The sequence below is a fragment of the Aquarana catesbeiana genome, linkage group LG04 (genome assembly GCF_042186555.1).
Source record: "Aquarana catesbeiana isolate 2022-GZ linkage group LG04, ASM4218655v1, whole genome shotgun sequence".
Classification (NCBI taxonomy): domain Eukaryota; kingdom Metazoa; phylum Chordata; class Amphibia; order Anura; family Ranidae; genus Aquarana; species Aquarana catesbeiana.
Window position 1 is genome coordinate 634,288,954 of NC_133327.1, and position 27,433 is coordinate 634,316,386.

Genomic DNA, 27,433 nt, shown 5'->3' on the forward strand with positions numbered 1-27,433 from the left:
ATGCTACATTTATGCCCCGTACACACGGTCGGATTTTCCGACGGAAAATGTGTGATAGGACCTTGTTGTCGGAAATTCCGACCGTGTGTAGGCTCCATCACACATTTTCCATCGGATTTTCCGACACACAAAGTTGGAGAGCAGGATATAAAATTTTCCGACAACAAAATCCGTTGTCGGAAATTCCGATCGTGTGTACACAAATCCGACGGACAAAGTGCCACGCATGCTCAGAATAAATAAAGAGATGAAAGCTATTGGCCACTGCCCCGTTTATAGTCCCGACGTATGTGTTTTACGTCACCGCGTTTAGAACGATCGGATTTTCTGACAACTTTGTGTGACCGTGTGTATGTAAGACAAGTTTGAGCCAACATCCGTCGGAAAAAATCCTAGGATTTTGTTGTCGGAATGTCCGAACAAAGTCCGACCGTGTGTACGGGGCATTACAGGCAAAATTACATTAAAGTGAATAGCTTTTGATAGGCCCTTTATACTGCATAGCTATTGGTAAAGAAACATGTATAAAAAGACTGTAACATATGTGGCCAGTTTTAGTTTACCTTCAGAGTGCCTCCACATTAAAATCCAGGTTGTTGTATTAGGGAACAAATAGCAAGACCCCCTGTAATGGGGGTGGTCCACTACTTTATACTGTGTTCCTTGTTGGACAATGAGGACAGCCATCACACATTGTATACAACAGACAGATGGGGATAACCAAAAGGGTTTGGACTGCTCAGCAAACCTGAGGGATCCGATTGCTTTTTCCGTAACCAGCAACTCTGATTTTGAGGATAATTGGGTGTTTTTGCCAGAAGACTAAAGCTAGCCACACATGTTGGACATGTATAGATCTCTTGCAGTGGGTGTGATCTACTCCTTTATGCTCTTCTTTATGTCTTGTTGGCCAGTAAAGATACCCATCACACTTTGAAACCAACAGGCAAGTGAGAAGAACAAAAAGGGTTTTTGAATGCAAACCACAGAGATGTAATCACTTTTTCCGTAACTAAAGAGCTTTTAGTTTGAGGATAGTTGGGCTCTTTTTGTGGAAGGCTAAAGCTGGCCACACATGTTGGAAACATGGTTGCATAATCTACTTTTAATACGCCAAAAAATATGCAGTACAAGAATCTGCTTGAGTTTATAGCTATTGAAGGCTGCCGTTGTATTATCCCTTTGCATCCCTTCAATTGGCCAAGGCTCTATATTTATGAATGATCTCAACTGCCAGAAATATTCCTACAGCAATAAATTTTCAAACTGAGAGACAAAAGATTTTGCTGTTTCGCAATGGCCACCTGTACACTACTCAATTATTGCAAAGGACACGCTTTGAGGCTGTGAAAAATTACAAGGTATGGCTATTCTTATTGCAACTGTTGAAACCAAACCATCTTACAAGAAAATGTAGGTTAGTGTAGAAGCTTATTGAATGCTAGTCTCATGAAGACATGCTCTTTCATAATATCACAGGGCTGCGCATCTTTCACGTGGGGATTCAGGGTGTATATATTGAACACTGAATTGGAAAACAACTACAGCTGAATTACATTACAATGTAGTGATATATGAGCGGCTGAGCAGAGAATTCTTCCCCACAGGTTCAGAGGCTTGTAAAAAGAGAAGGCTCTAAGAAAGCAGCAAGTCAATTTACACAGCTGGGAGAGGTCAATGAAGCACATATAGCAAGTTGCTATTATTTACTCTATATATGGAACATGGGATAAGAAAGACAGATTTCCATTTTTTTTTTTTTTATATATTTTAAAGAGGACCTGTACTGTGTAAGCTGAGCCAAAAAAAATAAAAATAAATAAGGACTAGTCTCCAGAATTGCCTGTGGTTTCCCTGCAGCTGATCTATTTCCCACTACTGACTTACTGTTTGATTGACTTACCATTCTGTGTGTTGGTGGCCATCTTGGAGCTGTGTGGTGGCCATCTAAGTAGCAGCAGAATTTTGCTTTCTAAAATCAGAGCTATTCCCCTGATAACTGGTGATCTAAGCACTGGTGGGGTAATGATGAAGAAGCAGCAGGAGAAGTGCAGAAAGCACAACTCCATAGAATGAATTAATCAGAAACATGGAGATCCTTGCATTGCAGGTCCTCCGTACAAATTTCTCTCCAGCATGGAAAACATTGAGCAGCAAAGTAGTAACAACATCAAATTGCGCTCCAAATCTCATAAGACTGACAATCATAGGCACAGCACCCTGGATGATCTCCCACTGCATTGTACTGGTCACTTGTCCTTATCTTTAACCAGTAAACCTAACCTCTCAATAAACATAACCCCTATAACCTTAAATCAGATAGAAAGTCCTCATTACATACCTTTTCTCCAGCGGTCTGATGCCAATGAGGTCTATTGTCTACATCTATTCCCCAGCTTCTTCCAGGATCCGGTCTTTGGTTGTCTTGATTGGATGAAATAACTCTTAAGCCGCGTACACACGAGCGGAATGTCCCACAGAAAAAGTCAGACAGAAGCTTTTCATCTTTTATTCCGATCGTGTGTGTGCCTCATCAGACTTTTTTTTCGAAAATTCTGACGGACCTAGAAATGGAACAAGTTCTAAATATTTACGACGGAACCAATTCCTATCGGGAAAACCGCTCGTCTGTGTGCTGTTCCGATGGACCAAAAACGACGCATGCTCTGAAGCAAGTACGAAACGGAAGCTATTGGCTACTGGCTATTGAACTTCCTTTTTTTAGTCCCGTGGTACGTGTTGTACATCACCGCGTTCTGGACGGTCGGACTTTGGTGTGATCGTGTGTACGCAAGACCGCTTGAGTTCCGTCAGAGAAACCTTCGGAGTTTATTGCGATGGCAAAACCAGTCGTGTGTACGCAGAATTAGACAACCATGGTAGTTCTTTCATCCCAGCACTCAGTTACCTTGCTGGAAATGTAAACTGAGCTGTGAATGCAGCTCAATATACATCCCACAGAAGACTGAAAGCAGGCAAGCAAGTTTATTTTATTACAGAAGAGGCATTGCATATCTCTGACAGGTGACAGGGGAGGGAGCTCCAGCACGCAGCCTGTGATTAACAGCCTCAGCTCTGTTCATGTGTGCTATGTGAAGGGGGGGGGGGGTGTCCCTTCCCTCCAATTAGCTCTCAGGACTCTTCTCACTGAGCTCTACAGTGTGTAATTTCAACTTTCTGCCCGCTGTTTGCTGGAATCCCAGACAAACTGTATAAATTCTGAACTTTGAATAGATGTAGAGAAGAGAAGACTACAGATAAACAAGTACAACATATGTAGGAGGATTTGTTTTATTTATGTGCATAACCTGAGGCTAGTCACTTCACTGGGTAAGGGTTTTGAACCACTTTAATACATCATTAAATACATTTTTTAATGTAAGTACCTGAATTTAATCTAATATCAATTCTTTTCAATTTCCTGTACCGCAGAGATCAGACTGGGAGGGGGGATGCAGCACAAGGAGCCAGCCAGCTGTGCTGTAGTGCTCATGTGCTAGTAAGGGATATGCTGATTGTAGGAGAGAGCAGAAAGATAGGCTCATCATTCTGCTGTTTTTGCTTTCATGTGTCCAGTCACAAGAGAAGGGAGAGTCAAGACGTGTAAGAGTTACTTAAAGTGTTATTAAACCCAGGACCCTGCATTCACTATATCTGGTCTCGCACAGTACACAGAACATGGAAATGTGATTATTTTAGTAAATAGAAACTGCTAAATACCTATTCTCATCAGCAGTATATAGCAGTCTTGTGACTTCTATCAGTGTCTGGCCGAGCACTGGTTAAAGCTAAGCTTGTAGGAGGAGTTTTCATTATTCTCCTCTGACTGTCCTATGAGGCTGCATGTACCCTGACCCTCTGTCTGGACAGTACTGAATAGCCCTGTGCTGATCACGTGCACCCCCCCCCCCCCCCAAAAAAAAAAAATACACACCAAACTGAGCATGTACAGAGTGACTCCAAGGCTCTGTACTATCAGCAGGTGGATTGGGGACAGTAAAAGAAGGGGATGATCAGAGAAGACAGAATGAAAGGATTAACCCCTTAGAATCCACAGTGAGTATAACAAGCATGTTTTACTGCATAAACAGATCAATATTACCGTTTAGGTTTATTAACGCTTTAATGACAGCAGAGAAAAAGAAGGTCCTGGAGTTCATTGCTACCACTAACTCATCCATGTAAATAAAAATAAAAATAAAAAAATCAGTATCAGCTTTGCTACCTTTGCTTTACATATTAAATTTACCAACCCATCAAATTACAAATGTCCACAGACAAAAATATCACATCCCAAAAACACGCAGTAAAAGTAATCACAAACAATGGAACAGGATTTTAAAAAAAACATTAACAAACAATACTGCTACATAAATAAAATGAACACAAAAACACAAAGGTTCAGATTAGATCATGGCAAGGAAAAAAAAAAGAAAAACCCTTCAGGATGTATTCCATAATAGCCGCTTTCCCCCATAGTATTGTCCTGAATCTGATTAAAATACAATTTGATGGCATTTCATGGCAGGTATTGATATTGAAACAATCACGCAATTTCAGAAAGTAATTATAATGCAGAGTATTGCATTGACCTGAAACGCGCCTGCGACGTATTAGCCTCTTTAGAACAATAAGGACGGGATAGCACGGGATGAATACGTGATCGATGCTTTATCTCTGGGGCTGATGGGAGATACGTGTGTCGCGCTGGCTGACCACTCTCAGCTGCATGCGCGGGGCACAGATAACTTGATTTAAGCAGTGCTATCAGTAATGTAATATCGCTAATAAACCTTCCATTAATCATAAAAACTATTAGCTTGGGAACAGATGCGCAAGGTGTAAGACGGATAGAATGTCACTTGGTTGGACTGTGATGGCATTACAAAAGAAAATGAGGGTAGAATCATGGGGGGGTTTCCCAGTAGCCGGGCCTCTCTCGGCGGCCTGAAAATGCATTGTTGCGCGGATTTAGTTACAGCAAAGCCGGTGTCGATTATCAGCGCGTTATATATTACACCATCATCACTTTTACAACATATGAGATGTCCTGCAGCCCAGGGATCTGGCTACACCCTGAGGAATTAAAATAGATTATGGCTTAACAATAAATAAGGCAACAACACTGGCATTTAATAAAATGAAGAAAGAAGCCGAGATGATAGGAGCAGGGAGATGGAAGGACCGACATCTTTTTTTATTTACTGGCTAAGAGATGGTGTAGCAGGAAACCTGTTTTTTTTCCTGAATTTCTGCTGTTAAAAAAAAGGTGATATTTTATCCAGAAAAAAAAAGTTAGAAACTATATACTCTGCCCTCCACCTATTTTGAAATACAAGTAGAGATACTCATATGTAGGGAGTGGGGTCTTCACTGAAAAAGCCGACCAAGCCTGGTGCAGTGTGAATATCAGGGGTCTTCAAACTTTCTGAACAAGGGGCCAGTCAACTGTCCTTCAGACTTTAGGGGGACCAGATTGTGGCAAGTGGGGGTAGAAAATGTCTTGGCATCAGTGGGAGTAAACCATTTCCCAGGCTTGGTGGTCAGTGAGCATTAAAAAAACTACATAGTGACTGTGGCCAGTAGGACGAGTAATAGTGCCCCATCACTGGTATCAACGGAAGGACTAGTGCCACATCATTGGTGTCAGTTGGAGAAAAAGTGCTCCATCATTGGTATCAGTGTGGGGAATAGTGCCCCATCACTGGTGTCAGTGGAAGGAATAGTGCCCCATCACTGGTGTAATTGGGAGGAATAGTGCCCCATCACTGGTATCAGTGGAAAAAATAGCGCCCCATCATTGGTGTCAGTAGGAGGAATAGTGCCCCATCGCTGGTATCAGTGGAAGGAATAATGCTCCATCATTTGTATCATTAGCAGGAATTATGCCCCACTTTTAGTGTCTTTGGCAGGAACTGTGCCAGTATCAGTGGAAGGAATAATTCTCCAAGGACCAGGTAAAGGCTACCAAAGGCCTGCAGTTTGGAGACCACTGATTTATAACCTCCAGATATAAATGAGAAGAAACCATTCCTGTATCAAGGTCATACGGCCATACTGCGCCGTAGCTCACTCCCACTCCACCAGGAATCCCAAAGCACAACATGGCTGTAGCCTGATAGGAGACAGCACACAGCCACACCACAGGGGAGTCGTTCAGCATAGCCTAACAAGGACGTGGATACATATCCATAGACCTTCGGCTGCAATACCGGAACCAACCACCGGGGTTTTAAGACCAACAGCAATCAATAGACGGCTCTTCATCTACACACCATCCCTATGGTACTGAGAATGCTGAGATGTGGTAAGATACCCCTTACAGCGAAAGAGAAATCGCCCACAACACTATACCACCTATGTAGTGGTACACTACCCATCCAGCTTCCTCTATCTATATATAATTTTATACATGTAAACACAGACTAGATTTGGCCTTCTAAGGCACTGATGAAGAGGATAACCCTCAAAACGCGTTAGCCAACTATTTGAGTATCTCTTGTGCGGACAACAACATATATCAATCTACTAAATGTTTAACACTGCTCTTACCTATATGTACGAATATGTAGTATTTCCTTGTATATATTTTTTGTGTTTACAATAAACTCTTTGTTTCAATTATTCATGCAAGAGGCCACACGCCTTTCTTTTCCTTTTTCACATAATATTTCAGACTTCCCCTAGTCAGCAAAGGCAGCAGGGCTTGCATGATCTCTTCACATATACAGCCTTAAGAAATGCTACCACCCTTACTAAGGCCCTCTGCACCAGTGTAGGAGAATATCTTTTCTGTTTATACCTTTATATCCTCCATGTCTGCCTTTCAGCTGCTAAAGTAGAAGTCCAGGCAAAATAAAAACATTTTTAGATTAATAGCCCATTAAAAGATAAAATAAAAAGCAGGATCTGCAATTCATGTCACATCTGGTGCTGTCCCCTGCAGTAACTCTTTCTGCCACTAGATGTCCTCAGTCTTCTCCATTGAATGATGGCCACCATCATTCAACCTACTTCCTCTGAGCCCAAGTAGGTATGGACTCATCACCAGCCTGTGATGAACAGTGAAGAACTGGCACAGTGATGAGTTCATATCTCTGACACTGCTTTTTTTTCTTTAGTCTGGTGATAGCTAACCAGAGGCCAATATTTGTGTTTTGTAAGGCAAGTTTGAATGTGCTTGTGATACATGGGGCACAGGACAGAAGACAGAAGTAAATTGTCTGAAGTCTCTTACTTTAGCACAGCTGTGTTGTTTGCTGGCACGCATTAGCAGATCACAGATTGGTTTCACTGGTGGCCTGGAATTGCTCTTTAATTCATGTAAGTGAGGGGAGGGGTGAGGACATCTCGGGATTACTCACCCACCAGTTGTCAGCTAGACAGAACCCCTACTGTGATCTCACAGGTGTGATGGTGTTTTGGGGAATAGATAGCTGTGTCCCAGCTCTTCAAAAGAAATCCCCATTCACATCACTATGCTGTACATGTTATTCAATATAAGGGAGACTATCAGTATTTTTTCTTTATTTAATTCAATGCACTGTGTGTAATATGGTCCATCTGACCTATCTTAGGCCTTTTATTATGTTTTTAAATGGTTGATGGTGCCAAACAGAGCACTGTAAATTTGTGTAGGCAAGTAGACAGCTAAACATGCAGTTTTATATAATTTATATAGGTGATCTATCTTAAAAAATAATTCAAGCATGGTATATTTTTACTGTTACATTGGTCCAACTTGGACCATTGTGACTATGTATATACCATACCTGGCTAATGCCCCTGAAAGCTGGAACTCATTGAAGTAGACACCACTACTACATTGGTCTCAACTTCAGCTTCTGGGTACCATGCTGAGCAACTGGCCTAATGGATTCTGAACACTCTCCACCTCATCCAATCAGGGAACAGTTTTCATCCATGTAAAAAAATGCAAAGCCTTCTCTGAATTGCACACATGCCATGTGGCCGACCTCCTGCATTCAGAATGGAGGAGGTCGGCCGCTCAGCATGGTACCCAGAAGCAAGAGGAGATCACTGGAGTAATGTTGTCTACCTCAATGATTTTCAGCTTCCAGGAGCTTCAGCCAGGCATGGTATGAAGGGCTGCTGATAGAAATCTTGGGGCCCTGTACAGCCTACCTGACAAGTCCCCCCTCCTGTGAAAATATCAAATTATCATTTTGCTAAAATGCAACGCCTGTGATGCTAGGCTTTGCAGCCAATACAAAAACTATACCCCCATTGAACCAGGCCCATTCAAGTGAATAGCGGCACGAAGGCAATATCTGCACCCCGCAATGAGCGATTGGTACCGATCACTCACTGTGTTCATTCAGGATGGTGAGCCCCCCCACACCCCCTGTCACCATCCTGAAATAACCCATCTGTGTGCCCTCAGCAGCTGCTGGCATGAGAGGAGAGGAAGGAAAACAGCAGCACTGCGAGGAAAAGGTGCACACAGGGGTCCCAGACAGTAGGGAGAAGGGGGCGCAGATACTAGAACTGATCCGCTGCAGTGCAGCCGGGGGAAGAAAAGAAAAGTAGAAGCTGGCAGCACTTCACAAGAGTCACAAGTGTCAGCAATGAGGCAGTACTGCTTGCCCTCCTGCTCGGCGGGTGCCTGGGGCCCCCTTTTGAATTGATGAGGCCTGGGCCCAGTACAGGAGGGCTGGCTGTAGTGCCTTATCAGTGGCCCTGATGGTATGTACATTGCTGGACCAATGTAACTGTGTAAAAATATTCCATGCCTAGAATTCATCTTTAGATTTCGAAATCTTTTGAGCCGGCTTTGTGATTTAGGCACCTCTACAATACAGCAAAGCCAGATGGGAGATCACTTTTCTTCACTTAAACCTTCAGTCATTGTTTCATCTTTCCATCTATTAAATCTTCTGCCCTTGTTGTTTTAACTTTGGATAGTAAAACATTTTTTTTCTGCCAGTAAATACCTTATACAGCCCACTTTCTGTTTCTTGTCTTGTAAAAAACCTAGGCTTATGACATCATGCACAGCTATCTCTCACTCTCATGCGAGTTTGCCAGGAAGAGAGGGGGGGGGGGGTAAGACATAAGAGGGCAAATGAGAGCTGCAGAGCTGGAGGTGTGCCTCTGTGTATCTGTGTAAATCCGGGAAGTGAACAGGCAGCAGCTTCAGCTGCCCACAGTTAAAATGGATGCAGCCAGACTCAGTGGAGGGAGATTTCTGCAGCATATTTAGCAAGTACAGAATCACAGTATATATAAAATAATATGCAAAGTGGTTGGAGGGAAGCTTCAGAATGGCAAAGATGTTTTTATTAAAAAGTATGTGAGCAAACTACAGTTCCGATTTTATGCCCTGTACACACGTTCGGACATTGATCGGACATTCCGACAACAAAATCCATGGACGGACGGATGTTGGCTCAAACTTGTCTTGCATACACACGGTCACACAAAGTTGTCGGAAAATCCCATCGTTCTGAACGCGGTGATGTAAAACACGTACGTCGGGAATATAAATGGGGCAGTAGCCAATAACTTTCGTCTCTTAATTTATTCTGAGCATGCGTGGCACTTTGTGTGTCGGATTTGTGTACACGCGATCGGAATTTCCGACAACGGATTTTGTTGTGGGAAAATTTTATAGCAAGCTCTCAAACTTTGTGTGTCGGAAATTCTTATGGAAAATGTGTGATGGAGCCCACACACGGTCGGAATTTCCGACAACAAGGTTCTATCACACATTTTCCATCGGAAAATACTATCGTGTGTACAGGGCATAAGTGTATGTCCAGATAAATCAGTTTTTTGGGGATAAAGAGAAAAGGGTTAAAACCCTGGTCAGGTTTTCTCTCCAATGGAGCCAGGGTAGCAGTAAAAACCAGACATAAAGTAGGTTTTAATTCCTCCCATTAAAAAAATGTTTGGCTAGACATTTACTTTAAACAATTCAACTTGATCACTAACCGGCGCAGAGCTGGCTGATTGGTCATTGGAGAAGCGCCCTCACACTGATTAATTTGCTCATTGTTGTCTTGGTGTCTAAAGCAGCCCATAGATGTTTCAACTTTCTTTGCTTCCAGCATGGATGGAAGGAAAAAAATGTAATTTGGTTCCCCAAACAACACAGTCAGTGTTGATGGGGGAAATACCTCCTGCAACACTATTGTGTTCTGCTGGTGGGGGGGCATGGGGAGCCTTTCCTTGCTGGCAGAACACAGTGATTACTGCTGGCGGCTATAGCCACTGGCAGTAATCACATGTAAAATAAGCTGATTGTCCCCAAGTCGATTGATGGATTGCCCATACTATCAGCCTGCCCATACATGGATCAAATCTCGGCCGGTCTCTGTACCAAATTTCGATCCATGTATGGCTGACTTTAGTATTAGCCCTATTGTGATGGGGATTTCAGGCAGTTGCTATAAAGACAGACTTGGATACTTATACTTTCTGTCTTTAAAAACACATGCAAGGTTTTGTTTGTAATAAATACATATTTGGATTAAATGGTGTATATATACATTGTATCTATATTTGCTCGCAATTCACCATGTAGGAAGAGCCGCAGCCCCTGTCCATCACATACTGGACAACAGATCCCATACCTCTGTTGACAGCAGGGAGACAGGCAGATCCTCCTTCGATATGTTTAATATTTAAGTATTTGTTGAAGGCCGGGAAAATAAATGAGAAAAAGGCAATTTTCTTGCTGACATGTAAAATATCTTATCTATACTAGTGCTTTAAAAATTCATTCCCAGCATGCTTCCCCCCATCCTCTCGTTGACATATAGAGGCCACATAGAATTACTATTTAGGAGAGCAGAACAAGGAGTAACATGCTTCCTAGTGCTGTCTTACATCTAGAAAAGGGGCTAGCATCTCGGAAGAGATTAACTGTATCAGAGAGATGTTCCCTGCTGACATATTTGGCTTCCTTCTGCATTTGTAGGATGAGTGTCCTCTTTATTAAACCGTCTTATGTTACCGAGCATCTCAGGCTGCAGCAAGGCCCACTACTGATATCAATTTTCTGGGGCCTCCTTGTTTAGGGCAAAGTCATGAGATTCCTCGGTCTTCGCTACAGCGGTGTCATCGGCGTACTACACAATGAGTATATGGATTCCTGCTTCCCCCTGCAATCTAAATCCCTTTGATCTTTTTACAAAAAGAAAAAGATTACTTTTGCAATAATGTGTTCAGCGGACAGCATAATGAACAAACGCATTTATTCATGTGATATTGCTGTTATAATACACAGAGTCGGTTTGTGGTGATACAGAGTGTTTTAGGGTCAATAGATTTATTCGAGTTGCATTCTGGTGGTTTGTGCATCTATTGTAGGCGCCATCTGTCTGTCAACCCCTTGTAGGCTGGGGAGCAGGTAGATAGTACTGTTGATAGGTCTGTTTTTAAGTGGTCATGAACTAAAATAAAAGCAAATTTAGTATATTATAGAGAACATCTAGAAATTCTTCTTAAAAAAATAGCGATGCATTTTCGGTGCCTAGGTCCTCCTTTGATCTGAGCCTCATAGCGGAATATCTGCAGTGTAGAATCTAAGGGCGGCCATACATGGAACAAAATATAGCTGGGGACCAGCCAAATTTTGATTTGTGAATGGTTACGCTGGTTGTACGCAAGTCGATCAAGCAATCTACTTGTGTACATCCAGCCTGCCAGGTTTTTCCCAAACGATCAGTGCCGCCGGCTATAGCCAGCAACAATGATCATTGAATTCTGATGGTGGGGATGGCTCCTCCCTGTCTGGGCTTTACGTTATCGGCTCCTCCTCCCTACGTGCTACGTCACCTTATCACGTGGCTTCGTCCTCCCTGTCAGAATACAATACCACAGCAAGAAGGTTTCTCCCATCCATCCACTTCGAATATATGGATGGGGGAATCAGGTCTTTGTTTTGTTCAACCCTCTACCTGAACAGGTACATTACATGCAGACTGCTGGAGGTCACTATTTTACAGCCAATTTACAAATCAATGCTCCCACATTTGGGCTCCCTACATCCTCCTTTTAAATGAATTGTGTCACATTTGATATTTCTCTCAATAAGATCAATAATCAAGATCTGAGGAAAAATTTGCATAAAAAGAGGAAAGGGTTGGATAATACAGTTAGCTATTCAAAGAAGAATTAGGGCCAAATCTCTTTTGGCCCTACTTCTTCTATGGATCACAGGAGTGCAGTTCATTCTGCACTTCCCTGACCTGTTTTTGGCCAACAGCTGGCTAAAGTCCTCTGTCGGCTGTTATCACTCAGCCGGTCCAGGCTCTGGATCGTACCCCATCTTACCGTCGGGATCTACCCAGATGTTTGGATCGCCAGCTGGCTCAGCCACTGGGAGACTGGCCGCTCCTGCCTCCTCCACATCCTGCTGCTCCAGTGAGTGCTGAAGGGGTGAAGCTGAGGGCCGGTGACTGACAATCACCACTATCTGCTCACTGAAGACTGAGAGCTGAGGAATCAGCGATCTTTGATCACTCAGTTCTCAGTCTAGAGCAGGAGTCTCCAACTGGCAGCACTCCAGCTGTTGCAAAACTACAAGTCCCATCATGCCTTTGCCTGTGGGAGTCATGCTTGTAACTGTCAGCCTTGCAATGCCTCATGGGACTTGTAGTTTCGCAACAGCTGGAGGGCCGCCAGTTTGAGACCCCTGGTCTAGAGGCAGTGAGGGACTGCTGCAGCGGGGATTGGTGCTGCAACCATCTAGGTGAGTATGTATTTTAGTTTTTTTAGATACCTGAACTTCTCTTTTAACTACTAAAGATCTAAAGAATACTGGCCTGAGTAAAAACCTAGGTAGGAAAAACACATACTACTATCTGCAGGGACCCCTGGGCTGCAGGTTGAGCACCGGGGCACCAGAGGTTAATCAAGTGTGCAAATTTGAAATTCTGGAAACTAAAATGAGTCGGCCAGTTTTGGCTGCAATTTACCATTTACTGTATTTTTCCTGTGAAGCTATGGTCATCTTTGCTGTACTTCTAAAATGTCTCTAGCTCAGAATTAATCAACAAAGCTCTTTCAATAAACTATTTTGTAGGCATTTAATTTGAAGTCTCCTCAGTGTTAAAAACCCAGAAGCTGTTCTTTATGGCAGCTGCCAATAAAGTTATACCAGAGACAAGCATGCACCTCATATATCAAAAGGTTTTGTCAATGATGGTGACATATGTCAATAAAGTTATTTAACCTTTCATGTACCTCCTTTCCCCTGACTAGGACCTCTGATAGGTATGCAAGCCTGTCACATGAACCGGTCTGGTTATCTAAAAGGAGGCTTGACAACAGTCTGAAAAGTGGTGGCCACACATGTATCACTAAGATCATTCAATTTGATCTCTTTGAAAAAAAAAATCACAAATCAGTGAGACTTTATTTAGGGATCTTGATTTCGACCCTGCAGTGTCAGTTGGGCGTGGCAGAATTTTGTCAATCGCTTCAATAAATATCTGTGTGTGTGTGCTGGAGGTATGGTCTTCATGTAGATCGTTTACATTTATGACTGATTAAAAGCCTATATCGCTCAGTCGATCACAAAGCACGGAAATACAATGTGTAATGAATCGCTTGTATGTGTTTGTTGATATCTAAATCAATCGCAAATTGCAAAGGGTTTGTCTGGGTGAAAAAAAAAACAAAATAAACTGTGCATATCTGTAATGCATTAACGTTTCCCCACATCTGTCTTTTTAAAAATGCTGAAAGTACAGGCAAATACTTGTTCCTTTCAGAAGTTATTATTATTATACAGGATTTATATAGAGCCATCAGTTTGCACAGAGCTTTACAACATGATGACAGACAGTACAGTTACAATACAATTCAATACAGAAGGAATCAGAGGACCCTGCTCTTTAGAGTTTACAGTCTAGAAGCGAGGGTCAAGTAATGCAAAAGGTAATAACTGTGGGAATGAGCTGATGGAAAGATCAAAGTACAGTTGTCTGGTGCAGGCAGGATAGGCTTTTCTGAAAAGAAGGGTTTTCAGGGATTGTCTAAAAGCAAATAGAGTAGGAGATAATCAGACAGATTGGGGTAGGGAATTCCATAGGTTGGGAGCGGCTCTGGAGAAGTCCTGGAGGAGAGCATGGGAGGAGGTGACGAGGGAGCTAGAGAGCAGGAGGTCTTGGAAGAAAAAAAGGGAAAGCTTAGGTTGGTATTTTGAGACCAAAATCCTTTGCGCTCCTATATTTTTTTAGCGAGCTGACAACTCTTCCTCTGCTGCACTGAAATCCCAAGCAGTGTTCTCTCCTGCTGGACTACAGAACTTTTCCCCCTTGTGCTACGGCAGTGAGAAGAGGAGGTATGGTCTGTAGTCCAAACACACGTCTTGTCCTGTCCTCTTCCTGTCCCGTGCTGCTTCTCTATGGATACATTTCAGTGAGTGAGCATAGGAAAGGAAGTGTGGTTTTGTGGTAATGGAAAAGTCATTAACTACTGCAGCCACCACATCTAAGTCAAGGTTGCCATTGTTGCAGGTGGTGTGGCTCGCCTTCGCGTAGGCACAGCAGTCTATTCAATTTGAATGGGCTGCTGTACCTGCAGAAAATGCATTGAAAAATTCCCTGACAAAAATGTGGTCGAATGGAACTGCATGGTACTTGGGGCACCATGCGGTTCCGCACACCTGAACTAACATAAAACATTAATGTCACTCCCGTGTCTCCGCTGAAGAGCAGCATGGTTTACCTGTAGGTCAGGGAATGCGTTTGATTTACACGTGTTCCTGGACCCGCATTAGTATGTATATAGCCAAAGGACCGGTAAGCTGCAATATATTACATTTTTGTTCTTAGGTTTAGATACACCTTGAGACACCAGATCAAAAAGTAAACAGTTTGGAAATGTTGGTTGTGGTTGCAGTGTTTATGATACATTTTTTAATGAGACCTTTGTAGAGCATGCCAAAAAAAAAAAATGTATGACATTTTTGATTGCAACAATTGCAGTTTGTAAGTAATTTGGGTCAAAAACAGTGAGTGCTTCTAAAAACATCAGATCTAAAAGCATCAATGAAAAGTTGATGGCCATCTTTTCTGGACACAACATGCTGCCTTATGATTGCTTATCAATGACTAGCATTTTCAACAAATCCCATCTTTAGTGGCCAGATCCTATTGTTAGGTTGGTTAAGAAACATGAACTCCGCTATGTTTCTTTCTTTTCAGGAAGGTATTCATTTAGATATCCAAAAAAGAGGAACTGCCTCCTCCACCCGTAGCAACCAATACTCATCATACTCCATAGATATGAATGGGAGCGTATGGTTGCAATGGGCAACCTAAGCCACCTCTTCTCACACAAGGCCTTTTACATCCGAGGCTCGGGCTCTGCTCTCTCCCTGAAGACTGTCAATAAAGTTGCTTCGGGGATCACACAGCCCTCTTCACAGGGGACTCTAAGATTTCCCAGCAGCCATGTCTGGTGTTTTCCCTAACATCTGCATTTGAAGGAGTAATAAAAGGCTCACTCCCTGTCAGCATCACTTTATAGATAGCTCTTTAAAAATAATGAGCTATTGGATATTGTAACGCTCTGGGCTGTCTTGCTAGACTCATTTATTCTGATTCTGCCTTTGTCAGAATCATTGAGAGAAGACATTGAATTATAAGATGTCACTCGGAGAAAATGGCAGCCGGTGTGTGTGAATGTGATGTACATTTCTCACGTAAAACCCTGCCGCTGCTTCCTTCATTGTGCCGCGCGTGTTATTAATAATGCCGCCTATCAAGATATGATATTGGTGTATTATATTACAATGCGTTGCTATATTTTAGGTCCCCGTGGACACAGTGGGGATGGGTAGGTTGAAAGGACATTACAGTGAAATATTACTAATTTTGAGAAAAGAAAGAGAAAAATGAAGGTTTTGTTGATTAAAGTGAACCTGTGAGGACAAAATGATGGCAGTTGCCATTACTGATTTGTTTTTAAAGGTATAGGGTGTTATCCTGGCCTTGCCTTAATTACGCTGTGTGTTTCTGATGTGCAGCAAGCCTAGTGTATGGAGGCATGTATGGGGGCATGTATGGAGGCATATATGGGGGCATGTATGGAGGCATGTATGGAGGCATGTATAGAGGCATGTATGGAGGCATGTACGGAGGCATGTACGGAGGCATGTATGGAGGCATGTAGCAGGCCTGTGAAACAGTAAATCATAAAAGCAGGATAAAAATGGCCATCCTGAAGCCTGTGCTGTTCAACAGAAGCAGTCATGACTGAGGAACGTGCGGAGTATCAAGGCTCACAATTACCTCTAACCTGGTAAAACCAACTACACACCTCCCCATACCCAGATGACTAGACAACAACATTTATTTTGGAGTCGACTGGCCAAAGCAGCCCTTTTATTTTCAGAAAACAAATTACAAAATTGAGAAGAAACACAATGAATGCATAAAATACAGTCAAGACATAAGACATGAATGAGACTTCCGACATGTAACGCCAATGTATCCCATGCAGGCAAAACATAGCCCTCACACAGGTGTAAGTAGAGTTGCCACCTCATCCCTTTAAACCAGAACACCTTTGAATTGCACAGGTTCTGAGGCTAATTAAATGCAGATAAGGCATCAAGTGAGTTTAATTGCCACCTTAATCAGCCACAGAATCTGTGTAATTAATATGTGTTCGGGGTTAAAGGGATGAGGTGGCAACCATAGGTGTAAGCCTATGTGAACGAGGCCTGACACTTCAACCTGACAGTTAAACTAGCCATTTATTTAAGGCCCAGTTCACACTGGTACCTCATATGCTCCAACTTTAAGAGCACATGTCGCATGACATGTTTAAATCAATGATTCCCTATGAAAGCCATCTTAACTAGTCCAACTTGTATCGGTCTGACCTTGGAAGAGGTTCCTGCACTACTTTGGTCTAACTTAGGTCCGATTTAAGCCCATTGAGTTTCAGTGAAGTCGTATCCAAGTTGGACCACCATCTTAACTATCTGATTTGTGACATCCGACATGGAAGTCGGATTTATGTTGGACCTAATGCCGCGTACACACGAGCGGACTTTACGGCAGACTTGGTCTGGCGTACTGGATTTCGTCGGACAATTCGATCATGTGTGGGCTCCAGCGGACTTTGTTTGCTCAAAAGTTGGACGGACTTAGATTTAAAACATGTTTTAAATCAATCCGTCGAAATCGAGTCCGGTCGAAAAGTCCGCTCGTCTGTATGCTAGTTCGACGGACAAAAAGCCACGCTAGGGCAGCTATTGGCTACTGGCTATCAACTTCCTTGTTTTAGTCCGGTCATACGTCATCACGTACAAATTCGACGGACTTTGGTGGATTGTGTGTAGGCAAGTCCGTTCATTCAGAAAGTCCGTCGTAAAGTACGTCGAAAAGTCCTCCGGGCAAAGTCTGCCGTAAAGTCCGCTCGTGTGTACGCGGCATAAGTCACAGGACAAAGTTGGATCAACAACTGTTGTGTCGCACCAGTGTGAACCAGACCTCAGCTGGATATGACATTAAACAGTGCCACTGGAGGAATCTGCATGGCTGGCTATTGCATTTAGACAACTGCAGCAACTGTGGCTGCTTGAATACCTGAACGGTGACTGCATCTGATTGGATGCAGTCACTGTTTGGCCAACAATTTTCCACCTGGCTTCTTCCTTTTTTCAGTTTTATTAAGTTGGATGGTGTCGACAGGGCCACTCACAGCTCAAATTGCATCAGGAATCCAATATTCAAGTTGTGTGTGGCCAGCTTTATGGGACAGAGGCCACTTGAAATTGTTAAATTGTCAATTGTGACTTTGCACTTGTATTTATTCAGAGTTAGTAGTCAATGGGGTTGATTTACTAAAGCAATAGGGGTGGCTCCCTTAGCTGTAAATATTATAAGTCGGAAAATATTCACAACTAGGGGAAAGCTCCACTCACTTTGACTTCCCAATCACGTGGAAAGGAAATTAAAAAAAAATGCTGGCACATGATTATTTGATGGAAGGGGACACACCTTTCCCCTTTTTATTAGGTTCAATGAACATTCACTTAAATAATTGAACACTCTTTACTCCTTTAGTAAAACAACCCAAGTGTATAAGGTCACGCGGTTAGCAGGGCATACTGTAGATGTCAACTGTACCAGATTTCGGGGAGAATCCTACATCTTGGATCACAGTCACAATGATTTTGTGTCCTGGACAATGTCCGGGGATCACAGCGTCACCCTTATTTGAGTTACTCAATAAGGCATTCATTATGGTGATCGGAGGCCATGCGTTGGAATTGGGGTTTGCCACTGCGGTATTTGGGCAGGATGGCTGGTCACTAGCCAGGTCTGAGTGGGACTGTGGGCGGAGGTAATTGTGTCACAGGGACCAGGACTGGATTGTTGGTAAGCATAGCAAGGAAGCAATTATTGCACCTCAGGGGGCCCAGATCCAGAAATGTAAAAAAAATACTAATAGTACAGCTACAGCAGTAATATTGTACTTTTTATAGTGACCATAAAAGATAGGAATATGAAGAAGAGGATGCATTAGATAGAGGAGACTCTAGTTTTATAAAACCAGCCTCTAGGTTTCCATTGATTTATGTTATAATACTGGTCATTCTTGTTGCAGTGACAGCTGCAGAAAAAAAAAAAAAAAAAACTGTGAACGCAATAAGCAAGCAACAGTATTTTGTCAACCGAGCCCATGTAAACACTAGTATCACAGAAGATGACTATAGAGTGCTATTCATTGGTTAATGTCATTTCAAGCTGCATCTTAAAAATAACATTTGGCTTGAGATGTTGGCCCCATAGCACGTCCTCAGGAAACCTCAGCCAGGTTTTTTTGCAGGGAAGCTCTGGAAATAGATCCAATACTAGATAGCAATTATTAGAGTTATCATGATGAACAAAAACTTTTAATTAAAAGCACCGATTACAATCTTAAAGTGTATGTAAACCCTAGCGGTGAACATCACAGCTTTCTTTTAGTCTGTTAAATATACAATTGAAAGTGTTTTAGTATACTGTATCTGTTCTCGAAGTACAAAAATTACCTTTGAACCTTTGCATGTGGGGCAAGATGGTGGTACCCTATGGGCAAATACATGGGGCCTTCAGTATTGGGAAGGTATCATGGAAGGGGGGAGACAGCAAAATAAATGGGTCTTTGGTGACAGACTGGATCAGTTTTTCGTCACTGATTACACATCGGGGAGTCGTTTATAGGCTGGGTAACTCATATTTGGAGGCAGTTTTTGTAAACATTGGCAAAGGAAAGGGTGCTGATAATAGTATATAAAATGCCATAGTAAATGGAATTCTATTTCTTCTACAGAAAAAATAGAGAAAAAAAAATACACACAGCATTATATTGAGTTAGAAGTTATCAGTGAGCAATACTAAGCCATTGTTCCCCACTGTGTGATGACAATGCATGTTTGCAGGAGTCTGTAGGATCTTAATGGACTGTCGCACCCATACCATACACGCTCTCAATGTTCTTATTTTTCCTGAGCTTGGCACTTCTGCCCCTGATCCACTGTAAATTGATTCAAATAGCTGCCAGACAAGTTACTTTATCTGATGTCAATGGGAGAGACTATAAAAAGATGCCACTTCGGTTCAACAAAATGAATTTGCATGGCAGGATTAAAAATAGAAATTCAATGCGCAATTACAAGTAGCCTCAAATTAACTGGCATCTTAATTTAGCAGCCGGGGCACTTCACAGCCATAGCGTCATCTGTTTGAAGGTCTGGGGGAATATACACAGCAGATTCTTGGCTTGGTCTTGAGTTGGAGCCTAGAACTGACACGGGGCTGTCACGGGTGCTCATTACAAGCAGCGATTATGTTACTGAATGTGCATGCCTTTATATGATAACAGAGCAAAATTAGTGATGTGCAGTAACCCATAGTAATCTATGACTTACAGTACCAGCTTTATACTAATGACAAATGATATTTAGTTGATATTTGGTTTCTATCAATTAACCCCTTACACACTTTCACCCAATTTAAATTAAAACACTTAACAAGGTTTTTAACCCTTGACAAAGCCATTGGTATCATCTCTTTACTTCTCCAACAAGTCTGTACACCCAATGTGGCAACGTCGAATTTGGGCCAGTGTACATGTTGGACTTTTATTTGTTTATTTATTATGAATGTAGAAGGAAAATTGGGCAACCCCAAAGTGGTTAGGAACATGTAGCACTGCATGTTGGTTGGAAACACAACTAAGGACTATGGTGATGAGCTCTCGCTGCCAGAGCCAAAAGCATTGGTGTCTCTCAGACCAGCAGACTCCACATATCATCAAAATATCTGTTTTGGTTGGATTGGCCCTTTAATGGATCATCAAAGCTAAAATAGAAATTTATGTGGAGAAGCTACTTATAATTAGTGAGAGGCAACACAATTTGTCTTGAGAAGTCTCTGAGATTATTGGCAAGTGAATTTTCACTGTGGATCATCAATTTGATGGGGGAATCGGAAAAGGGCCCCATGGAAATAGTGTAGTAACATATGTTTTAAGTAGAGCACATGGGTCAGTATTGCTACCATTGGACAAAAAAGAGTTGCTGAATTTTTTTATTGGCACAATATCTTATTAACTAAAAATATAAATTATTTTAATTCTACATCTGGGGCCACCTTAATAAAAGTTTCTAAAAGACCTGGAATTGCCCTTTAAATTGGTGATCTCCTTTAAATCTAAACCTAAAATGCAAACAATACTCCCCAAGGCCATTACAAAATATACAGTACATCAAATAGATTTTATCTGCCATCATTACATTCTTACCTGCTTCCATCATGTAGATACTGAGACAAGCCATTGCAGTAATTTCCTTAGTTTGACTTATAATTGAAAGGGTCTGCCTTATTAGTCACATCCCTCCACAATATTGATAAAAAAAGGAGAAAAATTGCCTAATAAAAGTCTAATAAACCTAGGGACAGTGCTGGGGATGCCTGGAATTTTACCACCAGTTCTGTGCAGACTTCTTAAAGAGAGTTTGTTAGTTTCAGGGCAAAATAACAGTATTTTGCTACCCCCCCGACCCACTTATATTCATCATCAGCGCTCCCCAACTGCTCCTTCTCCTTGCCCTGTCTGTCCTGTGTTCCGGTATGGGGATGCATGTGACCTGCTCCCAAGATGTAGTTTTTGGGGTCTAGCAGCCAATCATATGGGCAAAGTGACAGAGTCTCTTTAAGAATGAACCAATCACATGAGCAGCAAATTCGTTTTCATGGGACCTATACAAACCATGTACAGAACACCCACCTAGAACCTGTTGCTTTGATGGCAAAGAAATAACCTTTGAATTTTCCTGGCACTTCTAGAAAAGGCTGGCTGCAGATTGAAATGGAAAAATAATTTTTAATAACTTTCAATGACAAAGTGGTTTGCGCAGCCGTGATATACGTTATATAATTTGTTTAGCGAAATAGGAGTTTTCCTTTAGGTGGCACGGGGTATAAGTCTTTCCTCTGATGTCTGAAACATTTTCGGTTGCTCAGCATAAAACTGAGACTCAGAAGTCTCATCGAGGGATATTCATCACTGGCTCCTTTGCGCTCTTTATTCCAGGGACTCGATTTATGCACAGAACCCTAAGAGAAGCAAGATGCAAATAAAATGATTGATTAGAACAGATTTATATTATTTAAATTTGGGCCACAGTCCCATTACTATTTGATTAAACACACTGCTTTTGCACGCTATCCATCTTTTTTTTTTTTCTTTGCCTCTATGAAATCAGCCACAGAATAGGCGGGATGATGACACCTGAATTATGCAGACTTCATTTTCTCCTCATTGCTATTAAAATGCTGGGCTGCTTTTTTCCCAGTTCTACTTTTCATCTAGTGATTTGCTACAAATAATCCCCTTTGGATCTTTCCCCGCAAAGCATTATTTTATGCCTCCTTGTATATTTGTATTTATTTTTTGGTGCTCCTGGATCAGTAATTGATTTCTCTTGATCGTTGCACTGCATAACCTAAATTGGGCTTTGCTCGCCTTTTCAACCTGCAACATGTGTGCTTGACACCTTTATTTTCTCCCTTATATTTAATGACCTTTCTGTCATCATTCATTGCTCTACAGTGTGATTTTTCAGCTATTGTCAGTTGCCATGGGTGATTTTTCTAGGTGTACTGAATAAAAGGTCTCCTGCAATCAATCTAACATGATAAGATTGATAGGTGTACACAGTGCAGCTCATAGCAGTAACAGTCTTTGAACGTGTTCAAGATTTTGTGTGTTTGTGTGTATTTGTGTACCTAAAGCCCATTTTTTTCATTTTGAATAGACTATGGAAGGGTTAGAACCTCAGGTTTTTATTTTTGTCTGTATCTCTGCTAGGACAGCAAAAAGGACACTTAAGATAAAAGTTAGGCCTGGAGTAAAGAAAAGAAAAAACCTTGACGGAGGGCAGGCATGACAGGGATTAAAAGGGGCTTGGGCCAGGAGGTGTTTTTCTAAGTTTAAAAGAAAATATAGTTACAAACAATTAACTAATTGGTGGGCTAAATAGGAATGGGTGGATCTGGGAGGGGTGGTCAGCCAGAGGGTTCCAGGATAGACTCAGTTAGAAGGGAGCTAATACCTTGGCTAATTGTTGAGTTGAGTTGCATCTTGATATAGTGTGGTCATTTACCCTGTAGGATCTCGACACGCTTACAAACACATACACATAGAAACACATACTAGGGCCAGTTTATTATAGACAGGAGCTGATTGACCTACCAGCATGTCTTTGGAGTGTGGGAGGAAACCGGAGTACCCGGAGGATCTCACACAGGCACATGAAGAACATCGTGGTCGGGATTTCAACCAGTGACCCTATTGCTGCTAGGTGAAAGTGCTAACCACTACACCACTGTGCTGCCTGTTCTTTTGGTGGGTTATTTTGGGTTGGTGTGGTTGAGTCATGGTGGGTACAAGGTCCTTGTAGGTTAGTATGGGGCACAAATGTACAGTTTACGACCCCGTTTGAGGTACGGCTCCCAGTAGTTGGTATGGTTGTATCTGCATTTGTTGTTTCCGAGTTGACGGTTGTTGCAGCTGGAGGCCTATTTATGTTGGATGCAGGTACTCTCTTCTGTGATGACCACCAGGAATTTTTGACTCCATTTTTTACACTGTTTATTGGTAACTTTTACAGTTTGTTTATAAAGACTGCTATGGCCATTTAACTTCAACTTGTTGTATGGTTACTTAGGTGTGGTTATGGGGGGAGTGATGGTCTGAGTAGAAGGGAGACAAGCAATCTTTATTACCCTAGTAATGAATAATATATCCAGTGTTGTAATTGGCCATTTTATTGACTAAGCTGACTCGTTTCTTACATACGCCGAGTACTCTCAACAACAGGGGGGTCCTGAGGGAAGTCCAAATTTGTAGAAAGCAGTAAAGGTCCAGACTGAAGTTCATAGAGTCCAGAAAAGTTTTTACTTTAATTCATTGGTGGAAAAAGAGAGCCAACACATTTTAAGGTTCGGACTCCCCCCTTTTATCAGGGCTTATAGCATATGTAACCTCAAATTTGACTGGACTCAATAGGATATTGATGCTATTGGTGATATTTATGTGTACAGAATCAGATTTTAGGTAATATCACTAGAACACTGTGTATCTCAAAGAACAACCTGTGGAGCACTGGAAGAATTGCATCAGAATAGAAATTCTATGTCTTGGATCTATGTGCAAACTAAACATGATTACTGTATCTTTTTTAGGTGTACGTCTTGACAGAGTGCGTGGAGGCCGACAGAAGTACAAGCGCAGGATAGACGCAGAGAACAGCCCGTATCTAAATCCTCAACTTGTCCAGCCAGCCAAAAAGCCATGTAAGTTCTCTGTGCATGCAATACTTCATGGAAAAACAGATTGTATGGCGCTGAATGATGTCCCTCTAGACCCTCTGGATCAGAGGTGTACATAATTAGGCAGCAGTCAGATTTTGTTAGGTGAAGCTGGAAATCTCTGTTCTGCAGGAATAAATGTTCCTAGTATACTCACTTGTCACCAACCTGGTAGTTTTAGACATACTGTAAGTGTGATAAGGTTTATTCTAGCAGAAGATCGACAGGTACACTATGTCCCTGTTTATATTTTCATACTAAATGTATTATATCCTGTCTGTAGTTAAGGCTAACCTAAAGTATAGTAATAAATATATCTAAACCTTTATTAAATAGTCAAAAACATAATTGGAATGCTGCTTTGGTGTAGACTCAGGTCACATTGCTTATGCTGAGGCGTTGTTCACAAAGTCTGTTTCAGTAGGGAAGATCTTGGGGGGGGTTTGACATCAGAACACTAGCTGACTAGCTGTCTCCGAAGAGTTCCTTGACGTCTCTCTCCGAAGATCCTCTAGCTGAAAACACCTTGGAATAGGTCATACCGCCAACACAGGGTTTCCATTCTTACAAAAATGGTCTTAAATGACCCAGGAAATGCATACTTGTAAAAGAAGAGTGTGGATACTAACGTCTACTGTGACCACATCGCCAAACATTGCTCTGCTCATGAGAAATCATCCCCCAAATTGATACTTTTGATAGCATTGATTTTCTGGGTCTCCCACAACTCTTACTTTTTCCTACTGATGATCTCCATGGGGTTTTTTTGAAGCAAATTTCACCTTAGCAGCTCAACGAGATTCAAAGAAATCTCTTGGCTCTTACCTAGTGGTGTCATCGATTTGGTAAATGGCCTCTGAATCAGAGAAAGGGTGCTTCCATCAAAGGCTTCTGAGACAGATCTTTATCTTCTAGCAGTATTCCAATTACGAAGAAGACATACAGTATATTACAACTGAAAGTACTATTTTATTGAAATTCCTGTTTAAACATTACACCAGCAATGGTTCACATGTCTGCACTTTGTCATTTTAATAGCCAGTACCAGAATCCCAAAAAATCTATTCTCCTCTGTACCAAAAAGGGGTGAATTCCAAATTTTGTAGGGCTGGAAGCACACACAAAACTCGTAAGCCCTAGCTATTATGAACATAACAGATTTTAAACTGTATGCAAAAGGACATTTTAGCTTTATCAAAGAAAAAACAACCAGTTTTACATAACATTAAGGCTTAAGTGAACATATGGCATGGATTCCCTTTGCCTTTCCAAAAAACATTATGCTGATTATACCTTCAATTGTCCAATCTGGCATCCGGCGCTGCGTTTGACTAAGCTGTTCCACCATTCTGTAAATACATTTTAGGGTTGCATTAAGCAGATTTGATGCATTATAATGAAAACTTTCCGATAATACTATAAAATTTAATAAACCGTAATGCTTAATTTCATTAGGGGCGTTTAATTTCGTTGGATTTCGTGATGCAGAGATTACCCTCTTTTTTTTTTTCTGTCGAGTTTTGTCATTGTTGTCAGTGTTACGTATGAAAAAGTGATTAAAGGCGAGGTGGGCAGTCGTCTCTGATGTCCGTGTTTTGGAAGTTGAGATTACAGTGGAGCAGTGTGTTACAATAGCATTTAAAGAGATAACTACTCCAATTTTACTAAGCTGTACTTGATGAAGATAAACCAGGCATTTGTCAAACCATTATTGAAGCAAACCTAACTAATTATCTGTCTATATATTGTAAACAGCCTGATTTACAGATATATCTTTAGAAATTCATGCAATTGGTGCACTATAGTAACCTGGCTCTCAGTATTGTTAGAGAATAGGGAGGTGCTGACAGTTAACTAAATCTAACCAATATGTGTACACCTAGCATACAAATCTAAACAACAATATAATGGTGCATGTCCATTGATATAGTCCTTATATAAAAAGTCCTTTTTTTTTAGGTAGTGCACAATATCCCTACACCCTTAGTGGTGATTATTCATAATATAGGTGACAATCTTGCTCCCACATCTCCTCCGTGCTCTCTAGCCTCTCACTTCAGCTAAGTATTAAATCAGCATAGCCTATGGTTCCTTGGCCGGTGTATTGACGTGTAGTCACCTCTTGGGGTTCTCTATGGTTGTTTCCGATGATCTGCTCTCACAGATGTTGTGTCTCTGTTTTCTCCCAGGGGGTTCCCTCTAATGTCCTCTCAAAGAGGTATATATAAAGGAAGAAGAGTGCTCTGGTAGTGTAGTAACTGAGAATTAATTTAATAAAATTAGAGCATCATACAGTGCTTAAAAAGCCAAGTAACGGCGTATATCCACAAACTCTGAGCTCGTTCCACAATCGCGTGACTTCCGGTATACCTCCACTCACGCCCTATGCGTTACATCACAGTCACATGACTTCATCAGGGGATGTGATTATGACTACGCGTCAGTACAATGTCCAAGGAACCGTAGGCTATGCTGATTTAATACTTACCTGAGGTGAGAGGCTATAGAGCACTTAGGTGATGTGGGAGCAAGATTGTCACCTATATTATGAATAATCACCACTAAGGTTGTAGGGATATTGTGCAGTCCCGAAACGCGTAGGCCCAGGTAGAAGACTATATGAATACACCGTTTGTTCATTCACCAGCAGAACATTGTTTTTACTGTCAAATTGATTTACATGTTTGTATTTGGATTAATTCTTGTCAATATGTATATTTTTTATATAATTGTAATAATAAAACCCGCTCTTTTATTTATATTCTGATTTCCGTTGCCTTCAAAGTCCCACCACTCTTTGAGGGGTCTCTTTCCTACCTCACAAAAAAAGGACTTTTTAAATAAGGACTTATATCAATGGACATGCGCCATTATATTATTGTTTAGATTTGTGTGTTAGGTGTCCAGCCCCGAGACACAAGTTATTATTTATGCACTAGGATCACTTTTATTACATGTTTTGGATCATTATTTATATTGCATGTTTATATATCTATTTTTTTTTTTTTGCTGCTGATTTAACACAGTGTGAAGAGTGTGGCGATCGCTGGATCATAGAGTGATTGCTTTTAGTCTTGAGGTTACACTCAGTAACGTCCAATTGGTTTATGCACTGAAGTCACTTTATATTTATATTTATTTTGATGGTTATTTATTAGAAGTGATTAACTAGGTTTACCTATCACAAAAGTTCACGTCACATATTGGTTAGATTTAGTTAACTGTCAGCGCCTCACTATTCTCTAACAATTTATTTATGAATAGTCAAGGATAAGCTATTTAAGTGAAGGCGGCAGGCTTGCTATACATTTTTTATCCCACACACAGAGTGGCTCAATGATATTGAGGTCAGGAGACTAAGATGACCACTAGGGGTGCGCATCTTCACTGGCCTCACGATTCGATTCGATTACGATTATCAGGTCCACGATTAACGATGCATCACGATTACTGCGCGCGGTTTTCATCCAAAAAATTTAAGTAGTCAGAAGAACTCCATTTTTTAAATTTTATCTGTTCTTAAAAAAAAGACAACACTCCTTGCATGTAGCAAAGTGTAAACAGTGCAGACAACTTAAAGAGGA

At 41.5% G+C, this 27,433-nt stretch overlaps 1 protein-coding gene across 6 annotated transcripts in view; it reads left to right on the forward strand.

Moving 5' to 3' along the window:
- The window catches only part of ESRRG (estrogen related receptor gamma), a 1,188,946-nt gene that overhangs the window by 1,075,903 nt on the left and 85,610 nt on the right, over positions 1–27,433 (forward strand). For all 6 annotated transcript variants that reach the window (XM_073628379.1, XM_073628374.1, XM_073628373.1 and 3 more), the window contains one exon: positions 23,724–23,834. In XM_073628379.1, coding sequence (XP_073484480.1) covers positions 23,724–23,834 — 111 coding nt within the window. The remainder of the gene's footprint in view (positions 1–23,723; positions 23,835–27,433) is intronic.